The sequence below is a fragment of the Lathamus discolor genome, chromosome 6, assembly GCF_037157495.1.
Source record: "Lathamus discolor isolate bLatDis1 chromosome 6, bLatDis1.hap1, whole genome shotgun sequence".
Classification (NCBI taxonomy): domain Eukaryota; kingdom Metazoa; phylum Chordata; class Aves; order Psittaciformes; family Psittacidae; genus Lathamus; species Lathamus discolor.
Genome location: NC_088889.1, coordinates 7460069 through 7487677, shown reverse-complemented (window position 1 = coordinate 7487677; position 27609 = coordinate 7460069). Strand labels below are relative to the sequence as shown.

The 27609-nt window shown below is 46.1% G+C and overlaps 1 protein-coding gene across 2 annotated transcripts in view; it reads right to left on the bottom strand.

Annotated features, from left to right (window-relative positions):
• LRP4 (LDL receptor related protein 4) overlaps positions 1–27609 on the bottom strand; it is an 84532-nt gene that overhangs the window by 25579 nt on the left and 31344 nt on the right. For both annotated transcript variants that reach the window (XM_065683231.1, XM_065683232.1), the window contains exons 2-8: positions 17001–17147; positions 7898–8014; positions 5500–5613; positions 4942–5058; positions 2445–2573; positions 2008–2127; positions 1750–1875 (exon numbers count right to left, since the gene is read on the bottom strand). In XM_065683231.1, coding sequence (XP_065539303.1) covers positions 1750–1875; positions 2008–2127; positions 2445–2573; positions 4942–5058; positions 5500–5613; positions 7898–8014; positions 17001–17147 — 870 coding nt within the window. The remainder of the gene's footprint in view (positions 1–1749; positions 1876–2007; positions 2128–2444; positions 2574–4941; positions 5059–5499; positions 5614–7897; positions 8015–17000; positions 17148–27609) is intronic.

Sequence of the window (27609 nt, the reverse complement as noted above, 5' to 3'; positions counted from 1 at the left end):
CATCAGCTGATCTCTTTGTATTCTAGACATCTTCTATGCCAATAAAAACACAATTCTGCTCTAAATCCAAGGGGTGACACAGGATTTCAACTCTTCCTACAGACATGCAGACAGCACACTACTTCACTTAGATTACCCAGCACACATCCTGCTTGGAAGCCCCAAGTTATTTTTTACTTGCTGACTACCACCATAGACCTAATGCAGAACTGGACTGGATACAGACTGGATATAAGGAAGAAATTCTTTCCTGTTAGGGTGGTGAGGCACTGGAATGGGTTGCCCAGGGAGGTTGTGAGTGCTCCATCCCTGGCAGTGTTCAAGGACAGGTTGGATGAAGCCTTGGGTGAGATGGTTTAGTGAGAGGTGTCCCTGCCCATGGCAGGGGGTTGGAACTGGATGATCTTGAGGTCCTTTCCAACCCTAACTATTCTATGATTCTGTGAATCACACAACTGACTTTACAGTAACAATAGCTGTTATCAACCACCTTGGGGTTGGCTTGGGGTAGAGAGGTTGAATTTCAGTGCCTCTGGAAGTCTGACTTGGCTTCTGGGTGGCAACTGTTCTCTTAATCCCTCTAAATAGCCTTATTATCAGGATGAAGAAACAGGGTTATCAACTTGTCTTTAAGTACAATTGCTTTTTCCAGGATCACCACCATCTCCTGCACACTGGTGCTCATGACAGCTGACCAGTCTAGAGCAGCTGCATTCAAATGCCTACAAAGTGTGCTTCTCTAGGTCCTCTGAGCTCAGTTTTCCTTGTAGAACACCCACTCCCCCTCCTCAACAGGCCCAAACAAGGGGTACAAATCCCTTTTGTCACCCCTAGACTCACTGTTTAAAATACACTGATCCAGAAGGGTCAGTATGTGCAACTGGGCTTCACCCACTGGGATGAATTCATGGACCAGTACATACTATTCCTCAACAAGGCCTACAGACATCCTGAAAGATATGAGGAAAACAGAAGGTTCTAGAGATTCTTTGAATCCCAGCGTAACACTAGGGTCTGTTGAAACCCTCCTCTTCTCCATTGCCACTATTATCATAGAATGAATCATTGAACAGTTAGGGTTAGAAGCTCATTCAGTTCCAACCCTTCGTGTCATGGCCAGGGACCCTTCCCACCAGACCTGGTTGCTCCAAGCCTGTCCAACCCGGACTTGATTCAACCTGGCCTTTTACTATATCAGCCTTTTATTATATAAAGCAATGGCTGTATGTGAAAAGGAGGACTAGAAAAGGGAGACTTCTGAGCAACTATTAAGGGGGAAGCTGACCACCCTTAACTTCTAAACCAGAGGCTTTATCCCTCATTTCCACAAAATGCACTTTGTGATTCCACTGCCTGCTAGAATTCCTTTGCAACTTCACAAGGCAACATGAAAGCTGTCCAGAACTATGCACAAGGCATGAGTTATACATAGTCCATTTGACAAAGGCAGCAACTTTGCACATTATTAATGTTTCCAAGTCTGAATGGAATCATCTCTGTGGTAATTCACAGTGTAGGGACAGGACAGGAAGGTACAGGGACCTGATATTTGACCAGAAAACACCATCACTTTAGTTCAAGCACACAGACCTGAACCTGTTTGCAAGCACATAAGATAAACTATAGCTCACATTCTTTGGGAAGGGTGGAAACTCTAGGCTGAACTCAAGGAAGCAATCAAAAGACTTCACTACTTATTACCCCCACGATGGAAACATCAGCTGTAAGTAGCAAGGCAGCAAGCCAAACCTGTGTTCTCACAGTTCTCCTCATCACTGTTGTCAGAGCAGTCATCTTCCCCATCACAACGCCAGGACAGACGGACACAGCGCCCTGATTTACAGCGGAACTGGTCAGCTGTGCACATAGATGTGGCTGGGGGACCAAAGGAAGAACATTAGATGAGCAAGAAGGATCAGAAGAGACCCAGTTCCAAGGCTAACAGTCCCAAATACTCTTTTGCATCTGCAGAAACCCCAAACACTCCCACCAGTTCCCAGCACTCACTGCAGTTCCTCTCATCTGACTGGTCATCACAGTCAAAGTCTCCATCACACCTCCAGCCAGCATTAATGCACAGGCCACTGTTGCACATGAACTCCCCAGAGCGACAAGGCTGATGAGATGCTGCAGAGATAGGAAAGAATATAAAGAGCAAACTCAGACCAATGTAACATCCCCACACCCCCACCGCACTACCCTTGCACTCCACTGTTGTGGAACTTGGTCCTGAACAGACTCCTCCTGGATACTGCTAGAATATCTGCACACAGAACTGTGCTGATTACACACCACAATTCTCACTTTCCAGATTCAAATTCAAGTTCAGTAGTGACAGAGTCATCTTACACAATGAGATTGCTGTCTATACTGCAACCCTGCTCCAACCAATGTAAGAACAAACTCATATGTTTGCAGCAGTTCACCACCCTGCATTTACTTACAGCAGTCAGATTCATCAGACCAGTCCCCACAGTCATCATCACCATCACAGTGGTAGATGTCCAAGATGCAGCGTCCATATGCACACTGGAATTCCTCCAAGCTGCAGGTGGCAGCTGGAACATCTGATGCTAAGAAGGGAATCAAAGGAAAAATGCCTGAGGTGACAGGCACAGTCCAGTTTAGATGCAACCATCTCACAGTCTAGTAACAGAGTAGTAAGGATTCAGTGATGACAAGCCACTGCTGCAGAGCTCTGCATGACTTATATTACTGAGAGGAACTTGAATGCTGTTTGTGCTTCACTGAGGGGCAGGTTAAACCTATATAGAAGGACACTTATACAAACTATCAACTAAAAATAACAATAAATAAAAAGGATGTTAGCCTATAAACACTAACTTTTCAGAACCCATTAAGTTCTAAAGAAGAAACAGCTATGAAGAAGGAAGATTTGGTGGGAAAGCTACAAAAAGGACACAGGAGTGCCAAATACCACCTTATGCTTGAGACACTACGTCTTAGTGCTTAACAGTGTTTAAATTGTTTATTAAACCTGGACAAAATAGATACAAAACCAGATGGAAAAACAAAGATACCCTTTGGGTATCTTCATATTAAGGACCGAGGCACATCAGAGTGCAAGGTATGGAATGAATCCTTTAAAATTTGAACCAAGATAAGCACTTGAAGGCCAAAGGAAGGAGGCAAGAAGCACAATGCCCTGGTCTGCACCTGACCTTTGAGGGTTTCCCCTCTCCTTTTCCTCTCAAGCTGTCACCAAAACAAACCATGCCGTATCAGTAAGGAGCAAAGCCAGACAGATAACCCTAGGCAAAGGCCAACAGAGCCAAGGGTTTGCCCACTGTTCTCCGCTCAACAGTGTGGGAAGGGATGAAAGATATTCTGAGTCCCACACAGCAGAACCTGACACCTTTTCTCATACTCTCCCGAGAATGAACTGCATGTTTTGGACATATGAGTCTTCCAACTGAGTGCTCTCAAAAGGAATCCATTAAGCAAAAGGGAAAAGAAAGACTGACATGAACTGCACATGAAGTCGCTGGCACAGCCTGCAGGCATACAGTAAGGACTTCAGTGAGTATGGAGTAGCTGGATGCTACATTGTGTGTTAATGTGTACCTCACCAAAGGAGCCTGAAAGGAGCACTTGGATCTCCTTGAGGAGAAAATTAAGCCAGTGACTTAAATTCTCAGGTAGTGTAATTCAATTATAGCACACACACACTCCAAACGAAACGCACGCACATTGGAACAGCCAAACGAAACATGAAACCCATAAAACACACACAAAAGAGCAGTGTAGTCCTATCTTGCGCTAGATGAATGACAGCAGGATTGGAGATACAGAAAAGATGACAGCCACATGGAGGAAGATAAGAGAAAGGGTGGTAGCCAAATTGAGCTTCTTAGCTTCAATAGCTATAAAATATCTTATAGAGACAACTGCCAGCCAGGACTGGAGAAGCATCCCAGATTAGAGAAGCAGGGACACCAGTTCTGGGTGCCCCTCCACTCCCATAGGAGGCAAAGTTGAAACATCTCCTTTCCCTTCGCAAGCGCCTATTCATGGCCTGCAGGGAAGTGACAGGCAAGGGAGAGGAGGGAAAAGAGCGGGAGGGAGGTTGGCTTCCTCTTGGAGCCCTTTCCTGGCTTAGAAACGTCTGCAGCCCCTGGCTCCCTGCCAGCTCTCATTATCTGGAGAGATAAAAGACAAGTCCCCCATGCATCCACTCCCCTGCCCTGGAGGAGCGGGCGGCCCCGAGCCCCCTCCCAGAGCCTTTTGAAGTTTCCTGCTATCTAGAACAAATTCTGCACAACGCTTGCAGCGTGGGGGAAGGGACCACTGTGACTTCCACAGACACAGCACACAGGCAGTGGGGGTGAGGAAGGGACATAACAGACCCCCCCTGCCCCACTTGCTGCAAGCCGGTGAAGGCAGAGGAGAAAACAACTGTTGTGGGCTCTCAGGGTCCCTCATACCCCATCGGTTACTTTCCAGGTGCATAAAGTATCCCAGTGAGGAGAGGCTGGTCAGGCAGACAGCCCCTGCAGCTGGGGATGTGCAGTCCCTGAGGATGCTGTGTGTGTTCCCCCCTGCCAATTTCAGGCAGGAATCAGGCCAGAGGAATAAAAGGAAATAGTTTTCTCCCCCTCCCTTCTGCCCTCCAACTCCTACAGTTTTATACAGAGGTGTATTCAGTAAAGCATAAGCCTCCTGCTCTGACTGAAGGTCACACGGGCATGGGAAGGAACAGCAAAGCAGCCAGGCACAGATGAAGTATGCCTATGAGGTAACACAAGAGATACACCATTCTCTCGTGCCCTCTGGGGCAAGCAACAGAAGGCAGCATAGCTGCCAGTACGGGCAGGACTAACTTGTTTTTGATCTCTGCTGCGGAAAAAGGTGCCAAACCCCAAAGACAGGAGCAGGTCCAAAGGCTATTTCCTGTGGTTACGAAGCAAGGAGAGCACTTACGGCAATTCTCTTCATCCGACCCATCCTTGCAGTCTGTGTCACCATCACAGAACCAGTGCTCAGCTATGCAGCTCCCGTCACTGCAACGGAACTCCTTCTCCGAGCACTTTCTCATATCTGCAGAGACAATAACGCAAACGAAGCCGTGAGTTTTCTCAGAGCAGCCAGGAAACAACCATCCCCTGCTCCTGAAGCTCCCAGGGCACCCGCAAACAAGACTCCTTGTGAAACCATACATACCCACGTCATGTAGTGCCTGAGCAAAACCGTCACTGCTCATTTAACTGACATGGAGTGCTGGATTCAAAAGGAATCCATGGGACCTCATAATGATATGTCAAGGAGTAGCAGATCTCAAGTGATTTCTGCCTGGCAGGTAAGCCACACAGCCTGAGATCCCAAGCAGCCAGCCCATGGATTGTCCTACAAGCCCAGCCCAGCCAAGCCAGCTGCAAGCCCTCACTATGCTCAGGGGATCCCAGAACTGCACAGGTTGGAATCTGCATTACCCCTTTTAAAGCACTGGCAGGGCAGTACTTGTAGGACCTCATTACTCACCACACTGCTCATCGCTGTTGTCGCCACAGTCGTTGTCACCATCACAGTGCCACAGGCTGCGGATGCAGTATCCGTTCTGACACGAGAACTCATCTTCCTCACATTCCCGTGGAGCTGCACATGATGGAGATAAGGTGAAGACAAGGCAAGAAGATTCACCTTTCAGAACACCAAATCCATGACATTACAAATCCAGCAACATCATTCTCCAAGGACACCCTCATGTTGGAGAGCTGATTTCCCTTCCCTAACACTACCAGGAAAGCCACTGAGTGGTTTCTTCAGTGTCTTTCTTCCACTCCATCCATAAGTCAATAGCAGAGCAGGCTCTAAAACCTGAGAACGTAGGCTGGAGAAAGCACCTGGCACAGAACAGTGGAGCCACCCACGGGATTCTAGCATACCTCCAAGCTAGGCTCAAGAGATCCCTGCACAGAAAAAAGGCAATCAGCCCTCTTTTTAAAGGAATTAGTAGGCTCTATCATTACCTAACAAATAATTGCTGGTAGGATTATATCTCCACCTTCTTTTCACAGTGATGCCAAAGCTATCTTCAAAGGAAAGGAAATGCTCATTGGAAAGGAAGAGAAAATTTAAGCTTCCTCTTCTGAACACCTCAGTATTTACAGCCTCATTCTACCCTCTTTGCCAGTCTTCTAAGGAAGCACATCTGCAGAGCAGTGAGGAAAGGGACTGCAAAATTAGCACCTGAGGATCTCAATCCAACAGAAGCTCTCCTATGGTTAAGTGCTAGCCCTAGGAGTCTCTTAAGCACAGAACCTTGCCCTCCTCCTTTCATTAGTTTCCAAATCTTACGATCTCACCCTTCTCCACTGTTGTCTCAAATATGAGGGCAACCCAACTTCTTCTGAGAAACAGAAGACAAAACAGACCCAGACTACAGACCCCTCCTTTCACAAAAATCATTGAACAGGCTAGAAAACCGAGCTTAGACCAGTGATCCAGAGCCTCACACAGGATCATAGAGCCACAGAAAAGACCTGAAAGCTCATCCAGTTCCAACCCCCTGCCATGGGCAGGGACACCTTCCACTAGAGCAGCTTGCTGCAAGCCTGTCCAACCAAAGCCAACTGAACAATGACATGGATGGGTGTCAAACCCCTGACCCTTGCTTCCCAGGCCATTGCCCAAAAGGGCAGGCACAGATCAGGGGCATAGTGACCAAAGAGTGAATTCATTTCCACACAAGTGTTGGACATGGAATACTTGACAGCCAAGAGCTTGAATTTCTGCATTTCTTGAGATGCGGTTCCTCCATCAGAGCCACTCTGGAGCACCGTGCTTTGTAGAATCCAAGGGCTGCAGAGCAATGATTATTAAGCAGCTGCAACCATCTCAACCAGAGAGCAAAACAGGTCTGCTCCTAACTGCAGCCTGATGCCAGCCCTGGTAATAGAATCATAGAATCGTTAGGGTTGGAAAGGACCTTAAGATCATCCAGTTCCAACCCCCCTGCCATGGGCAGGGACACCTCACACTAAACAATGTCACCCAAGGCTCTGTCCAACCTGGCCTTGAACACTGCCAGGGATGGAGCACTCACAACCTCCCTGGGCAACCCATTCCGTGCAGTTTCAGCACAGGTGAACCCCAGTGCTATGTAACACACTGGTTCTCTGGCATGTAGTGCCAAGTATGCACCTGATTTGTTGTAGAGGAAAGCTGTATCCCTGAACACCTTTTGCTAATGGAAATCAACCACAAGTAACCCCTGTCCTCAACACAAAGGGGAAACAAGGGGCTGAACTCTGAAGACTCAGGCAAAATTCCCTCCATTTTAATGGCACAATGGCAGTGCTCACAGCTAGCAGCCTGCCATGGCAGCTCTCGTGAAGATGATGCCTTGTGTGGCAGCACAGAGTCAGCTTTCAGGGTAACTAGACTCGCGTGGGGAGCATCCCTATAGCATCTCCCTCTCCTCAGGGAGCTCTGTTTGAAGGGAGAGGATGCTGGGGACAGCCCAGCCCTGCAGAGAAGTCAGACAGTGGAACCTGAGGCCGCAGGAAGTCAGCCAGACAGGCAGCTCAGGAGGATTTGGCAGGGGTGAGGTGTTTCCACGAACAGGGGAGGACATGAAGAGCTCAGGGAAGTGCTTCATGGGACATTAACCAGCAGGGCTGCAGGGCATAAACGGTTCTCCAGCCGGATGGAGAAGCATCCTGTCCTCCAGGACACGCAGCTGAACAGCAAACCAGGTGCTAAGGCGGCAGGGCCTAGGGACATCAGGCACACACACCTGTGTTACAGGCTATATAACAAGCCAAAGGTCTGATTCAGTGGATAAACTCTTACATTCCTGTACTAAAAAGGGTCACCTCTGCCCAGCCGTGGCAGGCAGGCACTGCAGCCACCCTCTCCCCTCACAGAGGTGACTTACGGCAGTCCTGTTCATCGGAATCATCCTCACAGTCATTGTCTCCATCGCAGACCCACGACCGGCGGATGCACTTCCCGTTGTCGCAGTGGAAGTCCAAGGGAGAGCAAGTGGGCAGCACTGCAACAGCAAAGAAACACCTCATGGAGCTGCAGCCAGCTTCCTTCCTGACAGCAAAGGTCCTTCCCTCCTGAGGGAGGAGAATACACCTCTTAGGAACGGAAGACCTAAAGTCATGAGGAAGAGCTGCTCCTCAGATGGGGCCAGGGCAGGGCTGCCGCTTGGCAGTCTCTCCTCCCCAGAGAAGCACTGACCTTCCCACAATAAAGTAGCCGCCACAGTTCCCCCATTGAGTTCCTTTTGTCTCTTTCACCCCTGAGCCTGCTGTCCTCCCGTAACTGCACTTATTTTAGAACAAGCTAAATTACATTATCGACATCTTTCCTGCATGCTCCCCAGTGAAGTCCATCCTGTTTCTACTGCACAGTGAGATCTTGAGAGCGAGAACTATCCGAAGCAATGTTTTTGGGAGCAGGATTTTGCAAGGTACATGCTACGGTGCGTGTTCCAGCACAGGAACTCTACCAGCATTTTTATCTAACCTGCAAGGAAAAGCTTAGAGGCAGGAATCCACTGATGGGGATAACTTGCTGTACCTCAGGTATGGACAACAGAGTCCAAACCTGGTCTCCAGAAGGGACAGAGGAAGTGGGCAGATGTGGGATGGTGCTTGCCTACACAGGAGCCTGCTGGCAATGGGGCAGAACCACAAATCTGCAGTGTTTGAAGAGGCCTGGAGCCACAAAGCTGGAATTCAAGGGGCAGCATCAGCCCTGTCCTTCCCCCCACAGATGAGAGGAACACTCAACCCCAGGAGGTTTATGCTTTTAAGTGCTGCCAGATGTGGTAGGGAAGGGGCTGCACAAGGCTGCTCCAGGCAGGTGTGTTCTCCCAAGAACAGCGTTGGCTCAGCGATGCGAAGGGGCAAGGGCTGGAGAGCCTGAAAGGTTCCTGAAACCCTTTCATCCCAGCCCAGCTTGCTGACAGCATCTCCCATCTGTCACCAGGCAGACCAGCCCTCCGCTGCTATGCTGCTGCTGCTTCCCCTGCCAACACTACCCGGGAGGTGGGAGCGCGAGGGGAGGGAGGCAGGTAGAAGAAGGCGAAGACAGCAGCCACACACGCGAGGAGGAGGGTTTAACAGGGACAACAAATAGTCACATTTTCAGCTTTTCCAGCTTCCTCAACCCTCCGCTTCCCCTTGGCTCAGGACTGCTGCCAATGTCCTGTGAGAGCAGCAGTGGATTACATTATACAGAATCATTCACTGCTCTCTATAGGAAGTCCTCCAAAATGTCTCATCGGGGCCCTATACTAAAACCTCCCCCCCCCCAAGAACCCACTGGTGCAGTTAAAGTCAGACTTGCTCTAACATCTCTTTTTCTAACTACAAATTCAGATCATCTTCTCAGCCATCCCTGCAACATGGCAGTGCAGGCACTTCTGTATCTGAGAGCACATCGCTGCTCTCAACACTGAACCCTGCGCTATGTAACCAAAGACAGAACCTGGCACTGGCCCTTGGGAAAAGGTTCTTCCCATCCTGTTCAGGATGCCCCATGCAGATATATGTCCTGGTCGGCTCCAACTGCTTCTAGGTCCCAAAGAGGTATGAAGGAGAGGAAGGATAAAGATCTATTTTCACTGCACAGGTCTGACAGCACTCAGCTCTTCCAATGGCTGACCCACTTCCTTACACTGCACTTCCCCTGAGAACCCCTGTGCCGCATCAAAGTGGAGATGGAGCTTCCCTTTCTTTCCCAGGACAGACAGAAGGGGAAAACACTCCAGTTCCCAAACTCCGCTTCCAAACAAACCCAAGACGGATTCTTGGATTCAGAGGGTCAGTCCCACACATCAGCCCTCTGCCCCCAGGCACAACTCCCATAGATTGCACACTGAGCAAGCCTTCCTTGGTCTCAGCTGCAGTTTAGGGCTCAGACCATCCCCCCCCAGCATATGCTTTTCGGTCCCAGCGTGACTAATCACCAAAGGGCTGCACAGGAGCCACCTGGAAGGGAATTTGCATGCTGGCTCTCCGGGGGAGAATTCTTCAGGCTCCCACAGGGTTAGGCCATTAGCGCTGGTTCAGAGCCCATACCATTATCCCACTGAACTGCTGCATCCCTTCATGAGGTATGGACACAAAATGGAATTCCAGCCCTACAGGGAGCACTTCAGCCAATTTCATACTCCCCCAACATATAAAAACCGAGCTTCAAGCAGACGGGAGGGAGTGAAGGGGGTGAAACAAAAACTGCCCCATACAAAGGAGGACCTAATTCCCAACCCAGCAGACATCAAGTGTGTGTCAGCCCAGACAACACCGGAGGGAGATAAACCCCCTTCTACAGGAGCTCTCCTTTAAAGGAGGAAGAATAAAACACAAACCCACCTAAGGAAGATAATAATGCTTTAAAAAAAACCCCAAACACCAACCCCTCAACCCCCCACCCCCCCCAAACCCCAGCAACCTAATGAATGAGGACTGATGATCTTATAAAGCAGAAGAACTACCAATGAGACCAGGGAAGGGATCCACATAAACTTATTACCTGAACCTAATAATAGCCAGAAACAGATGCTTCAAAGGAAAACACAAGAGATTCTGGGAGCAGCTTTCACACGGGGGCAGTCTCTTCCTAATCCCTTCTTCCTAGCTCTGCCCTCCCAAGTCCACAGTCACTTCTCCCCATTAAAAAGCAAACTGGCTACACAGAAACATTCCTGTGTTTCCTTCTATTTATTCCAAACACATCGGGCTCCGGTTCCACTGTACAGCCCTTTGCTCTAGGGTTGTTATTATTCAGCTCTTCTGTTGGTCATTTATTACTTCATATTTTGATGAGTTTTATGCCTGTGGAGTTAAAGCTGAGGGCACACCACTAGCCCGGAGTTAATGTTTAGTACTGATGTAAATACATCCAAAGTGTTTGGAAAACTGAAGTTAAGAGGAAATTCAAAAGTTAAGAGGTCACACTTAGGACACTCAAACAACCTCCACTCTATTTTGTCTTGACATCAAGGAACAGCTTGGTAAGTGCATTGCTTTAACTCATACAACTCGTTCTGAAACCATGCTTGCACAGTCAGAAGAGTGCATGGCAATACAAACGGAACAGTAGGAACTCCGTTCATTGCCAGAGATGGGGCAAGACCTCTGGACAAACTGGCTCAGCACCTAGACAACTGGAAACAGAACCACTCTATTCTCTTCCTAGCTCAATACTGATGCTTACATGGCCACAGGATAGTTCTGTCTCCAGCCCCACTGCCCCAACATGTAAAATAAAGATTATTTATTACTTCCTAAGGAAGCTGTGAGTCCTTCATAGGTGCTGCTTCCACTGATGAGAAGGTGATCACAGATTGCACTAATATGCTTTCACCACTGATTATGGCAGGATTAGCTAATGCAACAGTGAACGCAGTGACGCCTCATGCCCCCCTTCCCTGCTGAATTCCAGCTTCATCACTCCGCATCTGTGCAGTGTTTTCCTAAAACAGATGAGGAAAGGCAAGTCCTACAATGGAATGGAAGGCAAACAAATGGCCAGACAGCAAGGGACTAAACCCACCTCCCCAGGCAGAACAGAGAGGCAGGATGAGGAGCAAGCCCAAGGAAGGGGAGCTGGTGGGAAGAGCTAGGCTGGGCAGTGGCAGCCCAAGACAGCACACCTGCCAACTGACAGTGAGCAACACAAAAAGGCCTTTGAACTTCCAACCATTTCCCTGAGCTCATCCTTCTGCATGGTCACGCTGGACATCATCCAAGGTTTCAGCAAAGCTAGGTCTATGGTAAGCCTGCTATTCCTCCCCCTCTCCCAACTCCTATTACACAGGCCGCTCTTTTATGGCTGAGCAGAAGGGGAAGGGGGAGGGTGGGGGAAAAGGGAAGTTTATAAGGTGAAACGCAGCCTGAATCACGTCCCACTGTCCTTTGAACACTTGATTCCTGTTGCCTGTGCTGAGCAGGTTGCTGTACACCCAAGGACTGCAAGCGACCGGCGTTCCGAGCTCCGGAGCGCGGCGGTTTGAACACTGCTGTTTAATGACACGAACTCTCGGTCACGTGAAGAATGAGGAGTTAAGTTAAAGAACAAATATAAACTCCCTCCAAAAAAATCCATGCTACCCACATGAAAGTCAAGCGCAGCGGGCCCTCCAGCTACAGCCACGCTCGTGCACGTGGAGTCCGCTCTTGGGAAGCAACGGGAGACATTGCATTTTATTCACTCCATTTTGGAGAGTCTCGTTCCAGAATAACAGAAAATGTTCCCAAGTTCACTGCTGAAGTGTATTTAAAGGATGCTGCTGGTCAAAAGGAAAAGAAGGGGAAAAACCAATTTAAAATAGCATCAGCACCCAATCTTTCACAGCCCTTTGATCACTAGCGCGCTCTCTGCCCGGGGGGGCACTGCATTAATTCTGGTGCCTTTTAAAGGAAACACGCGCACTCCAAAGCCAATAAAATGGTGCAGTGTGGTTGCAGATATAGAACCGGTGTCTTTCAAAGAGAAACTTGAACTCTTCAGGAGTAAATTAGTAAAACTTGAAGTTTAGGAGTGAAGCTTCACGTGAGCTCTTATGTCTGAGCTCAAGACTGGCGATTCAGTGGCAGGCAGAGGGAAGATGAATCTCTTAAAGTTTCTGTTAATTTTAGTAAAAGACCTGTGAGATTCTTATCCTTACATCAACTGAAAATGTTTTGTTGTGGGACTGATATGCAGGCTACATTGATAGCCCTGTTCCTGGCAAGGAAGAGGTCCACTCCTAGGCTTGAATGAGCTGTAGCTCAATAGGAACTGCCTACGTTTCCCAATGAGATAGGCACATCAAACCACTTTCTGTAAGGTTAAAGGAGTAAATTCTTCTACAGTTGCTTTAAATTAAATCGATTTGCTTGCTTAGCTCCATGCTCTGTTGTACAATACTGTCTCACAGAGCTGCACATTTCCATTGGGTATGATACAGATCCAAACCTCAGAGTAAGGCAGCTCTACTGGGGGATGGTTCTGAGGGGATGTGGTGTATCTTAGGAGAAACAGAGCTATTTATCAGTCCTCAGGCCAAGTTTCCTCAGTTGTCCTTTCACCCTTGCCACAGGAAGTAAGGCTCATTCACACCACCCTGGACTTCAAAGCACATGCAGGAGGGCAGAATGAAAACCATTCCTCTGCTTGCATGCGGCTTTCGTTAGGGACAGTCCAAAGTAGTCTCTGTTGGCACAAGGCAGGAAGGCAGCTGAGCTGCTCTGTGCTTGTGTAGGAAGGGCTTCCAAGGCAGTCACTGTCAGCAAGCCAGAGAGCTGACACCAGAGAAAGTCTATGAAGCTGGCATGACAGCTGGGAGGCTGCTTATTACTATTATTACTACGGCTCTCTGGCTTGTAAACATGATCCAGAGCAGGAAGCAAGCATGTCACTGAGTAATTGGCTCCCATCACAGCAGGGCTTCAGATCTGCAAGAGAAACTGTTCCTGTCACAGCCAGGTAAGCAGAGGCAGGGCCCTCCCAAAAGCCACAGGAAAATACCTATGAGAGGCAGACATTCCAAGGACACCAACACACAGAGAGAACGTCTGCGGTGTGCAGAAACGATTGAAGAGAACAGTTGAGGCAAAACCTGGTGCAACTGACTCAAAAAGCAGGAATTTGTTTCATAGTTTGGAACAGAACATTAATCAAAAAAACCCCAAACCCCACATTTTCAGGATTTCTCTGAGAACTGAAAATCTCTCGTCAAAAGGAATGCTCCCTGTGCCTGCTCTTGCTTTTCATAGCTGTAACTCCTCTCACTCCAAGTATCTTGTCCTTTTGTTCTTTTCTTCTCACACAGTGCATTTGAAGCTGGCTTTTTTTAACTGAACTGACAGATTCCATGTTCAAGGCTAGAAAATTGCATTAATACAGGATTTAGTAAACCCCAATCAACTACTCAAGCATGTGCAGTGTTACACGAACACAGACAGAATACTGAATCTTGGCTGGCTAAAGTAATTTTCACCTTTCTGCCCACCCCATGTTTCACTCTTGCTCTGTTAGGAGTCCAGCGGTCCAATGTCTTCCCATTTTCCTTGCCCTTTCCCAAGGAAGTAGACAGAACTCTCAGGAACTCATTCTTGTCACTGTATTGGCTTACATTATGCGTATGAGACCTCACAGCAGCCTTCCAGTACCTGAAGGGGGCCTATAGGGATGCTGGGGATCCCTCTTCATCAGGGACTGTAGTGACAGGACAAGGGGTAACGGGTTAAAACTTAAACAGGGGAAGTTTAGATTGGATATAAGGAGGAAATTCTTTCCTGTTAGGGTGGTGAGGCACTGGAATGGGTTGCCCAGGGAGGCTGTGAGTGCTCCATCCCTGGCAGTGTTCAAGGCCACGTTGGATGAAGCCTTGGGTGGGATGGTTTAGTGTGAGGTGTCCCTGGCCATGGCAGGGGGGTTGGAACTGGATGATCTTGAGGTCCTTTCCAACCCTAACCATTCTATGATTCTATAACACTGAAGACAAAGTAAACCGTAAAACAAGCATGGTTGCAAGGTTTATTTCTCTGGAAAGTTAGGACATCCACCAGAGGGAAAAGAAAATCCCGTAACTCTGAAAAAAAAGCTTGCAGCAGACCACTGGAAATGTGGCATTCCTTGCAACCATTTCCGTTCACTCTTCTGATCAGAGACTTCTTGATGATACTTTAATTCCTGCCTTTAGAACTCAGAGCTGTACTTCCATACATTGCTGAAAAAGAATCTCAACGGCTTTAGCATCTCAGAAGAATCCATGTAAGTGGTTGCACAGACTGAGGTTCATGAGTCAGATCAAACCACTGCGCTCACCCCAGCATGAAGGCTTGCCCAGTGGTTTTTGAGGAATCTCGCTCATTTTTTAACTAGGCTTCACTAGATCTGGGGCTTGGAGGACGACTTCCTGAGGCCCAAACGTACAGCTCAGTGTTGCATTGAAAGAAATCCACCAATTTCAGACCCAGTGTAAGTCAATAGATAAAAAATAAACCAGCTTAAAACCAGAAGCTGTTCAGAACTTCACTCCAACCAGAACCCTGCACGTATGTCACAGACAGCCGGGGAAGGAAAGAAATTCTCACGTTCTGTGCGCAAACACCAGTGCTGATTGTGAGAAGTTTAAACTGATTTAAAGTTGGAGCTGCTGTTCCAAGGGGCTCACCCCTGCTCTCGCACTCCGGCTGCCTTCTTCATGCTTGGCACAGGCAGCAAACACATCAAAGTGGAAGCTAACCCCACAAACGAGTACACCTTCACAAGGCTCCTGCATGCCAAGCAAAGGAGAGGGATTTAGCAGGTGATCTGCTCTAACAAGAAGTTTCATGCCATAAGAACTGGGCAAGATAGGAAGCAGCACAAACTACCACAAACCCACACTGTAGAGTCGATCTAGTTCTCACAAGCTAACAATAATATCACGTATCACTCGTAATGAGCAGCTACTCAGAGCAAGATTGAGCAGGCTTAATGGAGTTAAGTGTTCCTAGGGCCCCTCCACTGCAACCTCGTGTTTGTGTGCTGAAGCCATGCACTTAACATTTCTATAGAGCCCTTAGCTCCATTGCCTAACTTCTATTTTTGCCCTTTCCACTAAATTCCACTCAGAATGCTTCTAGCTGGCAGCTGAAAAAGTTCTCCTCTTTGTATGTATTCTACTACAAGGCAATATTTGAAAAGGCAGCTCATATTCTAGTCCATCCTCTTGAGTCACTTTTCTACTCTGTATAAATGCAGCTCTTTATCTCCCCTCTCATCTTGTCAACTCTACTGTCCCTCTCTGTACGCTCTAGCTTACCCCTCTCACTAAACTGTAGACCTACAGCACAAGCTGTACTCTTAATGAGATGTTTAAACATTCCCATCTTACACATGCTGTTTCCTAGACAGCTCCTTTTGCTTCAGTCTTATTAATCCCTTTGCCTTGTTAGAAACTGTAAATTAAGGAAGGCAGAAATCAAATCCCGTTCCTACATTCTCTGCCTCTACTTTATATACTGCCCAACCTCCAGTGGCTGAAAGTGTCAGCAAATTGATCACAGTTCACTAGTACTTTCTACTTTGCACAGCTTCCACTCAAATCCATGTAGACCAGATTTCCTTAATATATTAAGGATAAACCATAAGCACAGCTGTAGTGTGCGAGACCAAAAGGTTCCTCTCACCCAGGCCACAGAAAGAGACATGATGCAACAGCAGACAGCAAGAGAGGAATGCAAGAACATAGCACGCAAGCAAACGTTCTTCCTCAGAAGTCAAAATCTGCCTCTACTTGTGATACAAACACTTCCCGAACAAGAGGCGGCATACTCACCCTTAACAGCCCTCAGCAAACTTTACATCCATAAACTTGTCAGATTGCTTTCTGAGAACGTTTGAAATTCCAGAACCAATGTTTTGTGGCAAGGAGATCCACAGCTTAAGTGTGTGTTGTATGAACAAGCAACTCTGGGTAGCTTTGAACCATCGCCTGCTAGTTCTCACCTAGCTGGGCACAGCTACACAGATGCTGACACTATGCAAATACAGAGTAGCTGCAAAGGAAATTCTCTCAGCGTATCCCAAGACCAGTGAATGTTGATGACCCTGCTTCCTTTTCCCTTCCATCCCAGGGCAGCCAGGACAGAAACTAGAATGTTACTTCAGAGGGCAGACACCCTTAATATACTTCTTCACACTGCTTATTTATTTTCCATTAACATTTATAGCAAACCCATGTAATTTAGTTCACTGACAGTACTCTTGAAAGGGTGGGAAAAAAGAGGTACTCTCTCTCCCTCCCCTCCCTCTAAAACATTCATGTCCAACAGCTGTCTAAAACCAGTTGCAAAAGGCAGAGTTGGGCTTTCACTGTGCTTTATGTCAGTGGACACTGGCTCTGTTAGACTCTGAGTCCTGAAGTCAGTCAAAAGCGTGTCAGCTCCAGGCTTAAGCATTTTTCATGCAAAAACTACGATATGCCTATAAAACAGAGAAACACCTGCAGAGAAGTTAAGGCAAACACAAGTCAAGAATGGTATTCTTACTGCAGCCATCTTCATCACTGTGGTCCCCACAGTCATTGTCTCCATCACACTGCCACTGAGCAGGGATGCACGTGCATTCACCAAAAGCACTGACAGCACACGTAAAATGATTCCGTCCACAGGAGCATTCGGTGCTACTTGTAACACCTGGAAAGGAACAGAGAATAAAAGGTATTTTTAAGAGATCCGTCTATTTTAGGGTAAAGGCATTAAATACAAAGCTGACATCACAGTTTCCCTCCATGTACGCACCATGTGTATGAACACGTACTCTATTGTAAAGGAAAACATTCACCCCCCTTGCACTGTTGAAACAGGACATCAAGTACTATGACAGCTTCCTGGAATAGGGCTATTTGAAGGCAACTGCAAACAGCAACCTGCCAAAAACAGACTTGGGAATCAGCTGAAAAACAACTCAGCACTAGTTACAGTCAAACTGAAGGAATGCCAGGTATCAGAACACCCTTGTTATCTTACAAACTCAGTCTTCTCCTAGCGCACCGTGCTTCTGCTGCTCCACTTAGTTCCGATGCCACAACAGAAGACATAGCCAAGATTCCACAACAGAGAGTCATCTGGGGTCTTCTCCAGACTCTGAACTTTGTAGAAGAAAACCTTTTACATGTCACTGCTTTAGACATTTCAGACACCAGTGAAATCAAAAGCAAGATAAAAATCTTACTTATCTGTAGTGATTTAACTGTGACATTATCCTGTGTATAACCGACAGTTCTGAAAGCAAAAGAGGATTTCCAACTCTACAAACTGCCCAAAAGAAAATGCTCTCCCAATGTCAATATATAATCCGATAAGGACATTTTTTCCAGCCTTAAAGGTAGCTTAAGGAGCTCCCAACCCTTTTTTCCCCCTCTCCCAGCTACAGAACACCACTCTGCACAGCTCTTGACTCTCAGCCCTGTGCAAAGGAAACTATTATCCCACACATTCTCTTAATAAATCTCTGCTTTGAGAGACAGAACAGGCTATAGCCCACCTCTCGAAAGGAAAAGGTCATGCCTGAACTTCTGTCTGACATTAGCTGACAATCTATATAATCAATGTCACTGTTAAACAAATGATTACTCTATCAATCAAAAACCCCCTCAGGCTTGTCTGGGACTGGATTCTTTTTGCATGGTGCCTTCTTTCTGCAATTCAAACAAACCCAAAGCCCTCAGATTAAACAAGAGATCCTAAGGAGTACAGAGGGATATCTGCCCCATGCGGTAGTTCTATAAACCCTGAACTATTTGCAGACTTTCTCATCTCAGTTGTTACGTCTAGTGTATCCACGATGAACCATGAACGGTAGCAACCAAAGCACACACACGCAGAAAGGAAAAACACCTCAATTTTCTTATTTTCCATTCTAATTGGGAAAAGCAGTATCTTCAAAACCGTATGCAAGTATTCCTCAGCTCTCTCAACAAGCAGAATGCCCCCCAGAGAAGACACCCACTTGTGCAAGTTAAGCTACGATTTAAGTTTAGAAGGGATACACGTCTTGCTTGAGGAAGAATTCCATCCTAAGCTTCCTCTGCAACAAAACTGGCTGAGGATTACTGTGTATGTCAGAGAAAGCGGCCGATACCTGGTGTAACAAGGGATAGAGGCAGGAAGAACATAAGGTGAATAAGGCACAGAAAGAAGGAATGGCAAATGAAAGAGGGCAGAGCGCTCAGATCCTCAAAGGACTTACTGGGTATAGCCAGGACAAAGGCTGACTCAAAAAGACAGCAAGAGGGAGACGTAGTGAGAAGGCAAAAAAAAGCAGCAGAGTCATCCCTAAGGAAAAGCAATGCATTATCTATGCAACATAACCATTACACACAGACACAAGGAAATTCAGAAGAACCACAAACCTCCCCAAAAATCAAACAGGTTTCTTCGAACTGGCAGCACAGGAAAATCAGGACAAACCACCTTCTGCTGTTACCGACCACTATTTAGAAAGGCAGTACCAACTGCATATTGTATCCAAGATAGCTGCTATTTAAATCCCCTTTTCCAAAGCAATTTTTCTACTAATGTCCTCAACATCACCCCAAAGCACTTATCCCTGCTACTTTAAGCTCCAGTACTCCTTCCTGTTGGAGTACACTAAGATTATCATCATCCTCATTACCCTTAGAAAAAGTCAGATGCACAAGTACTAGTGACTGGCTCTCTCTTGCCCAGGCTCCACCATGACTTAGGGCAGGTTCACTAACGGGAAAGAATCAGACATCAAGGCGACCAATTCTTAAACCAAGGGAATATATTTAATGATTTATTTCTGGATAAAGATAACTACAAGTTGGAGGGAAAAGGTAAGTGTGAGCTATTTTAGCTCCTGAATAGCAGCACATAGGTAAAGTTCTGCAACAGCAGAGAAAGAATCAGGGCAGCTGCCCTAATCTGCAAACTGCAGCTATGTTTTGTCAAACATAGCGTTATCTTCAAAAGTTGCTGCTGATATCAGGCTATAGATATACACACACATATGTATTAAATCAGTTCTCCCTACTTCATTAAAGTTGCTATGTTCAATCACCTCCATCTCTGGTTTGTGTTTTACCATCCTATCGAAACTGCTGGAAGCTGAAGGATTGTGACCCAGATACCAACTCTCTCCATATGCACCAGCCTGTATCTGTAGTAAGCATACTTTGCTTAACCAGTCCAAATTATGACCTTTGTGATTCTGCTGCTTTGTGATCTGTGACCTTTAAGGCAACTAACCTTCTAGTCATCATAATGATGTATTTATATGATAAACCACAATTTGTCCTAGTCTTACACTTCGACAAGTAAAGCACATCATTGTTTGGAGAGCACACTAATTCCAGCCTATGAATAGCATCAAAAGAACCAATCCTGGATGACTAGTCTTTATTCAGTAAGACAAACAGGCTGAATGAAAGGCTTCAATGTGGACAGTATTTCCCCCTTGGTGTCCCATGATTATTTCCCAGTGCTCAGAGCTCAAATGATATTAACCTGTAACTATATCTTTAACAGCAGAGGAACAGGAAGGATAAAGACGAGAATCATGTTTCCTCCAACTCCCCCAAGCAGAAGTAGCGCTCTTGGTGCAAGAAGTCTCAGCGGAAGACTTACTCTTTAATGGGGAGCCCTCGTTAAATACAAGGAGTGTGAGACAGAAGACTGACCAAGTGTGCAAATAAACATCCAGTGTCACATTTCAATCCCAGTTAGTCGGGGATACAGAACAGGATGGAAATCAGCACTTGCCGTTAACTGCACCAACAATCAAAGCAGACGTATCTACTTACACTCATGCATGTTCTTCAGGAGCAGGAACAATGAGAGTTACCTCTGCGCTTAGCCGTGACAAACAACTTTCATCACACTGCAGGCTTGGACATTGACCAACCTTCTCTATTCAAAAATCATTTCACTTATGCAGAACATAACATTTTAACAATGTAATACATACAAGACAATACACAAAAGCTGAACAGAGTCATCGCCAGCTTGAGCTGACTCCACTCAACTTTCCTGGCCTCTCCTCATGCAACCACCAAACAAGTTTCCTACTCTCACTTGCCCATGTGTACAAGCAACCAAAAAAGCATCTTCAGTGTCTGTAGTTAGTTCCCTCCAGATGCAATAGCAGCAGGATCCAATATCCAAACAGTTTTCATAGCAAAGCATTATACAAACAGCCTCTGGATTTTAAAAACAGGAAGTCAGTCTAAACACAGGCCTCCTACTTAACATCTGCCATCACCTTAAATTTAGCATGCTATGCTCTGTTTCTTCAGATTCCTTCCAAACACCCTCCCCATCTCCATGTTTATCTGACAAAGGAAACGTCTCCTGAGCCAGGGTGGGTTCCCCCTCCCTCTGTTAAAAGATAGTTAGGATCTCTGTAGTTTTATGCCTAAAGTTGGCAGAACAGTTATGTCATTTCTGGCTGAAAAGCCAAAGTCAATAATCAGCCTGTCATTTCTGCACATCAGGTTTTTTGAGGGGCTTATGCTGTCACAGAAGAGCCCTGTATTTGCCACGGATTCACAGAAACATTGACATGACAAAGGAAGCTTATTAAATGGAGAGGGTAATTACCCAAACTGAACTCAGCAGCCTTTGTTTTGTTAGGGACAGCAGATTCCTAGGGAAGAGTGAAAACACTATTGCTTTTAAATCCTGATGACATGCTTTATTCCAAAAGGAGAGTTGCTAATTCCTTTTTTTCCGTAATGACAGATGGCAGCTTTTAGCACTATTTTGTAGCAATTCAACATTTACAGGCTGTTGCTTCAACGTGGAATCATGTAACAGCCCAGAATGGAAAGGACCTCACTCAAAACATCATCTGGTCCAACCTTTTGTGGCAAAGGGAGCCTAGATGAGATAATCTAGCACCCTGCCCAGTCACATCTTGAGAACCTCCAGCAATGGGGACTCTACCATGTCCTCAAGGAGGTTGTTCTGCTCAATGATTGATCATACTATGGAGCATTTCTTTCTCCTGCTGAGATGAACATGTCCCTATTCTGCAGGGTCCATCAGCTCTGTTAGGCCCTGGCAACATGTAGTGACAGGACAAGGGGCAACAGGTTCAAACTTAAACAGGAGAAGTTTAGACTGGATATAAGAAGAAATTCTTTACTGTAAGGGTGGTGAGGCACTGGAATGGGTTGCCCAGGGAAGCTGTGAATGCTCCATCCCTGGTGTGTTCAAGGCCAGGTTGCACAAAGCCTTGTGTGGGATGGTTTAGTGTGTGGTGTCTCTGCCCATGGCAGGGGGGTTGGAACTGGATGATCTTAAGGTGCTTTCCAACCCTAACTATTCTATGAGTCTATGATTCTAACATTACAGCAAAAGTCCCATAAGATAGCCGAAGCTTCCGCAAACAGATGTTGACTAAGAAGACTGCATGAACAACTGCATGCCATGAACATCCTCCTGGCATCTACAGTCAACACCATGGTGCCCTGCCACATTTTCCTTCTTTCCAGGTACCAAGATCTGACGATGTTAGAGACTCTCCCGCTTTAGTCCAGGATTGAATCACACATGGATCTGGGCTCCTTCCCCTCCATGGGCAAGCACCTAAGTTGGCATTTCCTGGCCTACAGAAGACATTCAGTGGAAGTCAGAGATCTTCCTGCAAGCTCGTTATACGAGAGACACGACCAAAAAGATGATAGGACCAGCTTTTACAACTGTAATCCTACCATATAAAAATCCCTGGCAGAATACAGAAAGTGAAAATACAAATATTGGACAGAGTGACAAGGAGGAAAAACTCCAGGACTGTGTAGAAAAACTGCCATAGGAATAATGGAATCAAAGGGAACATGAGAGAAAGTTAAGTCCTAACAGTGATGGGCGTAAGGCTGTGATTTTTCTCCCCAGAGAATATGTGGAAGGATCTCACCAGAAGGTTTTTGAACAAATTTGGACTGAGCATCAGAACATTTTGCCCTGGCTTCAACAGATGCGCTTCATTTCTTCCTTGTGTACTTTAAGAACCCATGAGCATCTGATTGTTTATTCAGTGTTAAAATCAGGGAATCCTGCAGCACTTTAACACCTTGCGCTCCTGTTGTTGGAAGGTCTGTGTCAGACCTCATTCTCCCTCGTTCTCCACTTCCAGGCCAGGCTCACTTTTGCATTCCCACTGCATATACACCTTGATGAATGCAGACCTTTAACACTGCAGATGGTTTGAAGATAGTTCAGCCGATGCGTTTTCCATCTTCATCCAGCACTTCCCCCAGTGTTTCTATAGCAAGGCAGCTTTCTTTGCTTGCCTATCTTGAGGGAAAATGAAAATTTTGGACTCCTCTCCCTTACCCAAATAGCAGTTTCCACTGAAGGAAAGTACAGTTAATCCAGCTTTAGAAGAGGGATTTGCTGACCATTGTTTAAGCCCAGAGCTCCGCTGGCAGACACAGCAAAGGCAACATTACAGCATAAGTCTGATGTCAGAAGGGGCACCACACACTGATAAAAGCCAAGTTTTCTCCTTTTGGAAGCGTCTGTAGCAGTTCTGACTGGGTATCCACACAGCCTCCAAGTATTTGATGCCTGCCTGCAGTAAAATTAACCTCACTAGGAAAAACAAGCCAAAAGTTTGCAGAGCTTTAAACAGAACTGTTCCAGTTTTGTTTAAGGAAGAATGTGATAAAAGTAAGGTTAAAAATAAATGAATAAGTAAATCCAAACAAAACACCAACAACCAGAAAGGAGAGGTCAAAGATATTACAGTGTTTTGGTGACTGAGTATTGTGTCCACTCTGGCAGTCTCCACGTGGGGATGAAAGTTTCCCAGGCTCAGAGGTACTCCTCTCAATCTGCAAATGCAGATACTTCTGTCCTGAACCAACTAAATTCATGGCTCAGTATAGCTCTAGGGAAAAGCACACTACCAAGCACAACCACCCTTCAGTTAGAATCATAGAACCACAGAATCGTTAGGGTTGGAAAGGACTTTAAGATCATCCAGTTCCAACCCCCTGCCATGGGCAGGGACACCTCACACTAAACCATGGCACCCAAGGCTCTGTCCAACCTGGCCTTGAACACTGCCAGGGATGGAGCATTCACAACTTCCCTGGGCAACCCATTCCAGTGCCTCACCACCCTAACAGGAAAGAATTTCCTCCTTATATCCAATCTAAACTTCCCCTGTTTAAGTTTTAACCCCTTATCCCTTGTCCTGTCACTACAGTCCCTAATGAAGAGGCCCTCCCCAGCATCCTTATAGCCTCCCTTGAGATACTGGAAGGCTACTCTGAGGTCTCCAAGCAGCCTTCTCTTCTCCAGTCTGAACAGCCCCAACTTCCTCAGCCTGTCAGTTCTCATAAGAAATTGAACAAGTATGAGGGTTAGACCTGAAAAATGTTACACTTGATATGACCACAAGGGATAAGAAGCGTAAGGAAGAGAAATTCCACAGGACATCTCCTAATTAGGACCTAAAGAAAATAAGGGAGCAATCAAAGTGCAAACTCATTGGTGCAGTGGATGTACACACAGGGTAGAGCAAGACTGGAACAGAAGCCATATTTTCAGGAACATCACATTGGTTAAGAGATACAACGTCTTTAAAAAGATCTGTGGAGACCTCAGAGCAGCCTTCCAGTATCTGAAGGGGGCCTACAAGGATGCCAGAGAGGGACTCTTCATTAGGGACTGTAGTGGGGTAATAGGCTTAAAATTAAACAGGGGAGATTTAGATTAGAAATTAGGCAGAAGCTCTTCCCTGTGAGGGTGCTGAGGCGCTGGCACAGGGTGCCCAGAGAGGCTGTGGCTGCCCCATCCCTGGCAGTGTTCAAGGCCAGGTTGGACAGGGCTTGGAGCACCCTGCTCTAGTGAAAGGTGTCCCTGCCCGTGGCAGGGGTTTGGAACTGGGTGAGCTTTAAGGTCCCTTCCAACCCAAGCCATTCTATAATTCTACGTTTGACTCTCCAAGGCAAATTCTTAGCCTACAGAAGTAAAGACAATCAACGTCACTGAAAACCTCACCCTGCCCCCAGAGAAAAGGAAAGTGCATGTACAAACAACTGTGGAAAAAGAAGGACTTGATTTGAGCATAAAAAGACCCCCAAGGATCAAGAAGCAATTGTTACAGTTCCTTCTCCCAAATCCTACAAGTCATAAATGAACACCTTGCAATAAACAATATGACCCTAACAGAAGTCTCTAGATACCCATCCTAACTCTATCCATACCTTCAACAGCATTTGACAAAATTACTTCTTCCCCTCGAGAAGCAGGGCTACTGTTACTACGTCAGCACGGTGAATGAAGATTTAATGTTTAATGTGTGCTTCTACATACCCAGAGTCTTTGCACACAGGGTGCAGCTGAAGGGACAGTATTATTGCCATGAAATCCTGCTCAAAACCCAATTCCAACTGGCTGGGCTACCAGCACACCCAGATCAAAAAGATCAGCTGAGGGACCAAAGACAAAAGATAATGAGAAATGGCAGCAAGACACACTGCAGGGGGTAAAGATGGCCAGTAGGTATCACACGGGTCAGCATTAGATCCAGTCCTATTAAATAACTTAATTAATGAGCTGGAAGAGAGAATAAGTGTCATGTTAAAGGAGCCGGCAAATGATGCCAAAACAAGAGAGATTCTTCTGCAGACACACAGAGGAAAAAGAAATAATATAGAAGGGACCTTAGACGATTAAAATTATGGGCAGGAAATTAAGATTCTATCTTTTAATTTTCTTTCTTTATTTAAATCTAGTGCATCTGGTGGAAAATAATTTGAAACAGACACTCAAATCCTAAGAAAAATCTGGGATGCAGCAATGCCTGGAGAATTCAAGGAGCAATAATAAAGGCAACCTAGCCATGGCTTTATGTTATGACACAATATGGCAGCCCGAAAACTACTTTAGGCTAAATATGCATGTGTCACATTATGGAGGAAGAAAACGTCTCCCAGTGCAGAGCTGGGGTGTAAGCCTGATATAGAGAAATTTAGCAACATGTTCTAGCAACAGCAACAAACTGTTTATCAAAGGTGTGTTACAGCACATTGCTCCCTTAGGCCTTCGAACAGACTCTGTTTGAAGCCTAAACCAACGTGGCACTCTTTTCCCCTGCTGAATATTTAGTTCTTGAAATCAGACAATAGGCAGTGACTGCCAATTCTGTTGGGTTTGGTTTGGTTACCTGTTTTTTCTATATAGGACTTTTATTATCCCTTGTTTCCTGAGCAACCCTGCAGTTGCCTATAGAAGTAGTATGCGGTCGACAACACATGAAGCCCCAGTATAGAAACAGGAATCTTTCAACCCCAAGTATGTTAAGCACATCAAAATCTCAGCCCGAAGTCCCCGTCCAAAGGCAGGCAAGAGCTATCAGGTAGATGATAACTATTTTGAAGCAACTAAGGAATTCTATCAGGCAATAGAAAGGCCAGGTAAGAGAAAGTCGTATCTGAGTGACTTTTCCCCCTGGTCCTCAATTCAGATCCCTGTGCAGCTCTTTCCTGGTAACACCAGACCTACTCTGTAAGAAATGGTAAAACATTTCAGCCCTGGCTTCCAGATCTTTTGGCTGAAGTGTGACCACACTGTGACGCTTTGTGCATGTTTACCTGCCGATAAATGGCACGTGTCCCACCTTCCCTAACTACAAGGTTCCCTCAAACATTTGCAGCTGTCAGAGATGTCAGAAACACAGGTTCTGTTCTGTAGCTCTGCACGCCTGCCACCACTGCTGCCAGCCAAGAAACCAAGCACCGTATCAGCCTGCTTCAGGTGTCATGTCCAATGTCAACAGAAATAGACATCTTCCACAAAGGGCTCTGAGCCTTTCAAACAATCACAGTTTGAGATGATGTTTCTCCTATTCTCTCTACAAGTGTGTTCAAAAGTATCAGATAGTGGGAGCTTCTGTTTCCACCTTCATAAACTCCTGGTAAAACAAAGACCACAGAAAGTCAGGAACTGCATTATACCATCTCTGACACCCTGCTTCTCACCCCCAAGGCCCTGCTTGAAAAGATTCAGCCTCCTAAATCCTTTTAACCCATGTATTTACATTTTCTCTGTGGACTAATTAAGTTTTCCTACATTTAAACTTGGATTCCATGAAGCAAGAGCATTGTGCTTCCCACCTTGTGAAACATTCCTCCTTTTACTGTTAGAAGCACCCCTTCAGCCTTGGCATTTCATTATCTGTGGATACTCTCTCTAAAGCAGAGAGCATTTCATCCCTATTTTATTATGAAGTGCAGAGTGACACCTCAAGGATGCTTTGCTGAAGCTGGAGTGGCGTTTCCTTATGTAGCTGCAAGCTCCTGTGCAACTGCATGTCAACAGAGAACTGCAACAAAGAATCCAAGGTACAGATAAGAAGTGCTCACCCACAGCACTAAATTACTTGTCATGCAGGATTATTGTACTCGAGCACATTAAAAAGACATGAAATAGCACTCAGAAACAGACAATAATAAAAGGTTGCTGCTGCATAACATCATTCAGAAATACCATCATCTGCTCTAGACCAGTGGGGGAATGTTGAGCTGAACCACCACGGCCTGGCAGCCAGAGCTACGTGACTCAAACCCTTTCACACACTAGACAAACACTTTCAAATAGTACCTTAAGCCTACATCATGCTTTGCAGGAATTAGTCACCTCAGCAACATGAGACACACAACTTTCCATTGCTTTCACTGTGTATTTTTTCACAACCACGCGCTACCTCCCTCTATCCTTTCCTGTCCCAGAAGGGTTGTGAACAATTTACTTCTCGTTTATCATGAATCACACAGCACAGCAGACGCTAAAATTGAGAAAATACTGGCACAACAGCAGAAATGTTACCAGGAGACATTCACAATGCCCGGCAATTGCCCACTGCCAGCTCGAGAAGTATCCTGCTGTTTGAAAGAGGTAATCCATAGGAAGAAAATACTTAGGGATGTATTTCACCTACTGTAGACACCAAAGAGTTTGACTAGCATGACAGCTCTTGAGAAGGGAGCTCGCTGAGCACTCAGAAATCCTTCTCCTATATCAAAGCCATGGAGATAAGCTACGTTGATCAAGACAAGTGGTGGAGTTTGTTTTCCCAGTTACGGGACAGAAAACATTGGTATTCTAAATGCCAAAGGCTTTC